General features: G+C 34.0%; 2 protein-coding genes across 3 annotated transcripts; both read right to left on the bottom strand.

The window, feature by feature from the left end:
• Nucleotides 1–221: 221 nt before the first annotated feature.
• Nucleotides 222–738, bottom strand: LOC103834388 (pentatricopeptide repeat-containing protein At3g22670, mitochondrial). The gene is made up of 2 exons (XM_033284659.1): nucleotides 600–738; nucleotides 222–514 (listed from the first exon to the last, which is right to left on the bottom strand). Exons 1-2 carry the CDS (start codon nucleotides 701–703, stop codon nucleotides 277–279), a joined length of 342 nt encoding a protein of 113 aa, XP_033140550.1. The 5' UTR covers nucleotides 704–738; the 3' UTR covers nucleotides 222–276.
• Nucleotides 739–881: 143 nt separating this feature from the next.
• LOC103834398 (serine/threonine-protein kinase STY13) lies at nucleotides 882–3,637 on the bottom strand. 2 transcript variants are annotated; one of them, XM_009110468.3, is made up of 4 exons: nucleotides 2,158–3,593; nucleotides 1,897–2,071; nucleotides 1,678–1,812; nucleotides 882–1,293 (listed from the first exon to the last, which is right to left on the bottom strand). In XM_009110468.3, the coding sequence occupies exons 1-4, from the start codon at nucleotides 2,781–2,783 to the stop codon at nucleotides 1,087–1,089; spliced, it is 1,143 nt and encodes a 380-aa protein (XP_009108716.1). In that variant the 5' UTR covers nucleotides 2,784–3,593; the 3' UTR covers nucleotides 882–1,086. The 2 variants fall into 2 exon arrangements, with proteins under 2 accessions (XP_009108716.1, XP_033140546.1); XM_033284655.1 differs by lacking the exon at nucleotides 1,678–1,812 and having other exon boundaries at nucleotides 2,158–3,637.
• Nucleotides 3,638–6,085: the final 2,448 nt, after the last annotated feature.

Here is a 6,085-nt window from a genome sequence, read left to right as displayed (position 1 = left end):
AGAAGAGTTCTTATTTGGGAGTTCATACAATCTTATATTCGAGACTTGATTTCTAGATATATGTTTATATTAAAAATAAGAAAATGGCACAAATTTTTTTATATGAAAGTATTTTTTTTTCTTTCCATAAATTTATTTTAAAAATATTTCTGGTATTTTGAAAAAGACATATATCTATCAGATTTTTTTTAAATAATAGTTTAGAAAATGAATTTTTTTTTGCTCCAGGGTCCATAACACCATTGAGAATAAGCCTGCCCTGGTCGCCACATGGTACTAACATCGTTTCTCACCATGTGCTGCAGCACAACTCCAAGTAGCTTCATCTTCTTCTTCTGGCAACGGAGCATACGTCTCAACGTTTGGACTACATGATCCCCCCTCCTCCTCCTCCTCCTCCTCCTCTTCTTCCATTCTTTTAAGCAAACGCAGAGCCGTCTCATCTCGCGAGTGATGAACCGCAGCTGAAATCATTGTATTGTAGACCAAAAACATCACGACTAACTCCTTGATTCTGTCATGTCCTCAAATATCTCAGCTGCATCCTTAAACCTACCAGTCTTAGATAGAATATACATCAACAGCTTCGGTATACTTACTTGCCTGCTTTCGCTAATCTCCTCATAACTTTACTCATCGTATCGAGCGTGACAAGCGATGATGATGATGACTTTCCCTTCATCTCGCCGAGCACTCTCCACATAAGTTTCTGCACTTCCCCAAGACGTCAACCATTGCGTTGTAGCTCTGAGGTGAATGCTTATAACGTGGTTGAGACGTCGCCCAGTTGTGGGTCTGGACCCAACCTGCCAACGAAGGGATAACGAAGTCTTCCTCCTCGTCGGAGATAGGATTTGAGGGACACAAAAGTTATCAACGTCTTATGAAAAAATGTTATTTGATATTTCCATTTGTATATTGAAAGCAAACGCCACTATTAGTATTCACAATGACAGAAAGTATATATTATTTTTGATAACGAAAACCCTTTTTTTTTAAATCCTGACAAATCAAAGAAGAAGAAAACAGAGCACTGCTCCAAAATTCAATGTGAAAAGTAAAGAAGAGAGGGGTGAAACGGTAAATTTAGGGACCACGACCGGAGACGAAGCAGAAACAGCCAGGTCTCTGATCTTCGGGGATCATTCCCCCGCCTTTGGAAGTATCGACACCTTCAAGCATCTTCACGACTTCCTCCATCTCCGGTCGTTTCTCCGGATTCGCTTCCCAGCATTTCTTCATGATGCTTGATAATGATGTTGGGCAACATCTCGGTATGTCCGGTCTCAGATTCTGTTTCAAAAACCAAACCATCTTAGACTAAAACCCCGAACCAAACCAATTGAATTTTATAATTTTAAAATCCACAAAACCGAATAAAGATTTTAGCGTAATTTAACCAAACACACACACACTAAACCGAATAAATAAAACCAGAATTTTTGTATTATATTAGAAACATGTATATTTGTATAATCTGTACGTTAACCGACTTTAATCCAACTCTAAACCGATTTTAACCAAAAACCACTAAACCCCGAAACCGACTTACATATGGGTAATTAAACCGATTAAACCAAAAACCAGTAAACCCCGATAGAAAACCATAAAAATCAAACCATAACCGGATTAACCACACCTACTACTAGAATGGATTTGTATGAAAGTTTGACTAACCTGACGAACAACAGCAGAAGAAACATCAGCAAAGCTGAGATCAGGATAAGGCATATCACAACAGTAAATCTCCCACAAGCATATCCCAAAGCTGTATACATCGCATCTTCTGTTGTATGGCTTACCATCAAGAACCTAACCCCACAATCACACAATCAGATTCAAGAAAAACCCAAAAGAGAAAGAAGATGTAATGTTTCTTTCTGTTTTGTATTATACCTCTGGAGCCATGTATCCAAGAGTACCAGTCTCCCCAGTCATGTCCTTTGGATTCTGAGCTTCAACTCTAGCCACTCCAAAATCAGCTATCTTTAAATTCCTCTGATAATCCAATAGCATGTTCTCTGTTTTCACATCTCGATGAACGATTCTCTCTGAATGCAAATAACTTAGCCTGTGCATAAGAACATTCTTTAAATCAGACTCATGAAAAGAATTGAAAAAAAAAAGAGTTGTGTGTGTGTTTAAGTACATTATTACCCTCGGGAGAGATCAAGAGCGAGCTGAACAACAACTTTAAAAGCGAGTTTCCTTCTCCTGTTACGGAACAAGAACTGTTTAAGAGTTCCTCCAGGAAGATACTCCACAACCACACAACATGCTCTCTGAGGCAACGAGTTCTCATTCTCAGCTGACGATGGTATCTTCAGATTCGTTGTCCCCATCGATGCTCCAACAAACTTTGTGACATTGGGATGGTCAAGTTTGTGCCAAACCGCAACTTCTTGTCGGAATGAAGCACGTAGAGCTGAAGTCTCAGCAGCAGTCGCGTAACCATCTTCTCCCCAATCAAGCACCTTCACTGCAACGTCTTGACCATCGTAGATGCCTTTGTAGACAATACCATATGCACCACGAGCAATGACATTCCTCATCTCCAGTTTAGCCAAGTCGATCTCCCACTCTTCCTTGGGCTTTGGGTTCTTCTCGATGTTTCTTGACCAAACCCTACTCAGATGTTTCTCCAGCTGAATGTCTAGATTCTTCAGATCGATCTTGTCGGCTCGAAAAATCATGTCTTTCTTGCTGTTGTTCCCAACAGCAGCTCCTCCTCTGCTTCTGAGGTTGTTTTCCGGTGTAGCTTCTGTCTCATTTGTTGGTTCCATTTTTTTTTTTCGTTTACTTTCTTCTAAAGTAATCTCAGAGACACAGAGAACGAGACACACACAACACAAACAATCACCAAACAAGATTCTGACAGAAAATTTTCATCATTATCAAATTGTTTTTCTTTTATGAGAATTTCGCAAATATGTTAAACAATTTTATTTTGCAGAAAACCTGAACTAATTTATTTTTTTGAAAGAATCTGTTTAAACTATTACACCAACCTCAAGTTTCTGGACATGTTCTTCTGACATCTAGATTTGAAAAGACTTTTTTTCTCAATCGATAATAAATTCCACAAGCTGAAATTCTCTTCAATAATAGCGTTGAAAATTCAATTAGAAATGAATAAAACAACAATTCTACAAAGACAATTAGAAAAAAAGTAAACCCTAAGAAACCGACTCGTCGACCACTATTATCATTGACCCAGAAGATATATATTTTTTAAAAACTAAATTTTCTACAATATCATAAACCCAGAAACGTCACCAAAATTTCAGCGATCAAACGTTATCAATCATCCACTAGACCATGCAAAGAAGAAAAAAAAACATCGACGAGATCGCTAGAAGAAGAGATTTCTTTCTTCCTCCAAAGAAAACAACCTCAGAGAGATCAAAACAGAGGATTGTTTTGAGGGAAAAGAGATCTGAGGACGGAGAAAAAAAAAAGAAAAAGAATCTATGAAACGATGAAGGAGAGGCGGAGCGTGAAAGACGGAAAGAAAGAATGGCTTTTGATTTGATGACAAAGCTGGTTTTAAGGAGACGTATGTATTTGCTATTTGTTTCTACTCAGAGAAATATATTGGCCCCATAAGGCAAAAATATTACCTTTACTTTGAAAGACAAAATACAAAGACAATTACATGTACATGTAGAGTAGACCACTTTTGTGGAAATATATATTTATTTGTTTTTTTTTTTGAAAATTATTGATTTTTTAGTCCAGATAAGTCATGTAGTGGAAGGTAATATATATTATCATGAATGATAAGATATTTTTCTTTGTAGCTTTTTCAAATGAGAATTTCTTCTTATTTGTACGAATCTAGAAGAAAATTTTATATTAGCAGCATTTTTTTGTCCCGCCTATCTTTGATTCTTTCTACATATAAATGATTTCTCGTGTTCTTCGTCTTGCTTTTTTGGTGGTTGGTTTCGACAATTTTTACTGTGAGAAAATACTCATTTTTTCTTTAATCTCTCTTGACATGTACTTTTTGTGGTGTTGGTATCTCAATAATCTAAAACTGTAACTAAATTGTTGATTTTTAGAATGGAATGACGTGGAATGCATTATTTCATTAATTCCAAAACAAAATTTTTCAATTGACATGAATAAAATGAAATAGTCATTCATTCCATCAATTCTACAAAAAAAATAGATAAATACAATGAAGAGGAATGATTCCAAAACAAATTTGGTTATGAATGAATGGAATGAATTTCATTTCATTTTTTATTGTATTTCATTCTCATTCCATTTATTTCAATTCTATCGATTCTTTATTGTTACCAATAAAAATATTCATATATCAGGCTAAAAATATATAAGTCACATAAAAACCCGTTAATATTATATATTTATTAAAATTGTAAAAATAAAAAATTTATCCGTAATGATATTATGTTGAATTATTTAGTAAATGTAGGATTTTACCCCGCCAAATACTACGTTTTCTTGGATATAATGAGAATTATGGTGAGAATGGAATTAGTAGTATTAATATTAATTTTGAGGTTGTTGGTAATATTGAAGAATCGACTTGCATAATAAAAAGTAGTTATCATCATAAAAAAGAGAGGGCAGATCATGACATAGTTTACGACATGGCTACAAATGTATTTTTAGAAGCTAATGAAGTTGGTAATGTTGAAGAACCTAGTTTGGATGCCAAATTTTTTTATGAAAAGTTTGATGTTGTGAATCGGTCTATCTATGTCGGTTGTAGAGAAATTCTTTCTAGATTTTCTTTAGCAACTAGGATGATGAATATTAAAATTGATCATAATTTACCTAAAATTTGCATGGATGCACGAATTGAGTTGTTTAAAGAGTATTTGAAACAGAGCAATTTGTGTGATGTTTTTACTATAAGATTTAATAGTTGGTTTATACTCTCGGGTTACTTTTGGAAATGATAAATGTGTACATCAACAATTGTCAAGATGATATCATGATGGACAATACATTTATCTCATACATATTGTCTTAGAAGTCATATGCTTTTTAATTGAAGTACAATAGAAATACATGTTGTTTTGATTGTTATCGTCGTCCTCCCCTTAACCACTTACCAAAGAAAAAAAACATTGTTTAGGTACAAAGTAATTGGAAGAGACACTCTTCATTCATATTTAAGTGGAGGAAAATTTGAAAAGATAATTGATTGCTATGATGCTTAAAAAGTTCGTCGTGAGGGTAATCAGCATATTTCTGAAAATATGTTTACTGGTTTGGGGATCATCACAACTAACACAATAAGAATATGTTTTGGGAACTTCAATGCTGAAAAATCTTCTTTTGCGATACAATTTGGATATGATGCATATAAAGAATAATCTTTTTGATAACTTCATGCATACAAATTGAATGTCCAAAGAAAGACAAATGATAGCAAAAAGTCAAGGTTATACTTACCTGCTATTTGTTCAAAGAGTGAGATACATGTCAAAAACAACGAAAAAAATCTAGTTCATATTTTTAAATAGTCATCAGAAGCAAAGGTAGTGTTGTTCAACTAAGTGGCATCTGAAGCGAAGTTTCATGATAGTATGTTTCAAATCTCTCAAGATTTGTTGAATTATGTCCAAAAAATTTACGAATAAAGAGTGATGATTTTCATGTTTTTATGCAACAACAACTTTCATTTACATTTACAGAGCTGCTTCCAATAAATATCCATGAAACAATTGCAGGTAGATAATTTTATATTGTAATGTGATATCATTATTTACTTATTATCTTAACATACTAACAACTAATCTGTTTAATTTTTCTATACAAGACATTAGTGTGTTTTTCAAAGATTTTACTACATGAATATATGTACAAACCAAAAATATTATACAACAAATTATGTAACAATTCGTAACAATATTCTGATTATATTATGTAACAATACTCATAACAATATTTCTCAGGTTTTTTAACGTCATGGGACATCTCCCGATCCATCACCACCCACAAGGCATTACTATGTAGACATTTTCAGTTTTGATAAATGTATCTATTTGGGCGGTTCATAAACATTTGAAAAGAAAAACAAAAATCTTGCAGAGGTGAAAGACTCAAT

Source organism: Brassica rapa, chromosome A01 (genome assembly GCF_000309985.2).
Source record: "Brassica rapa cultivar Chiifu-401-42 chromosome A01, CAAS_Brap_v3.01, whole genome shotgun sequence".
Lineage (NCBI taxonomy): Eukaryota > Viridiplantae > Streptophyta > Magnoliopsida > Brassicales > Brassicaceae > Brassica > Brassica rapa.
Note: the sequence above shows the minus strand (reverse complement) of the source record. Positions and strands in the feature narration are given on the sequence as shown.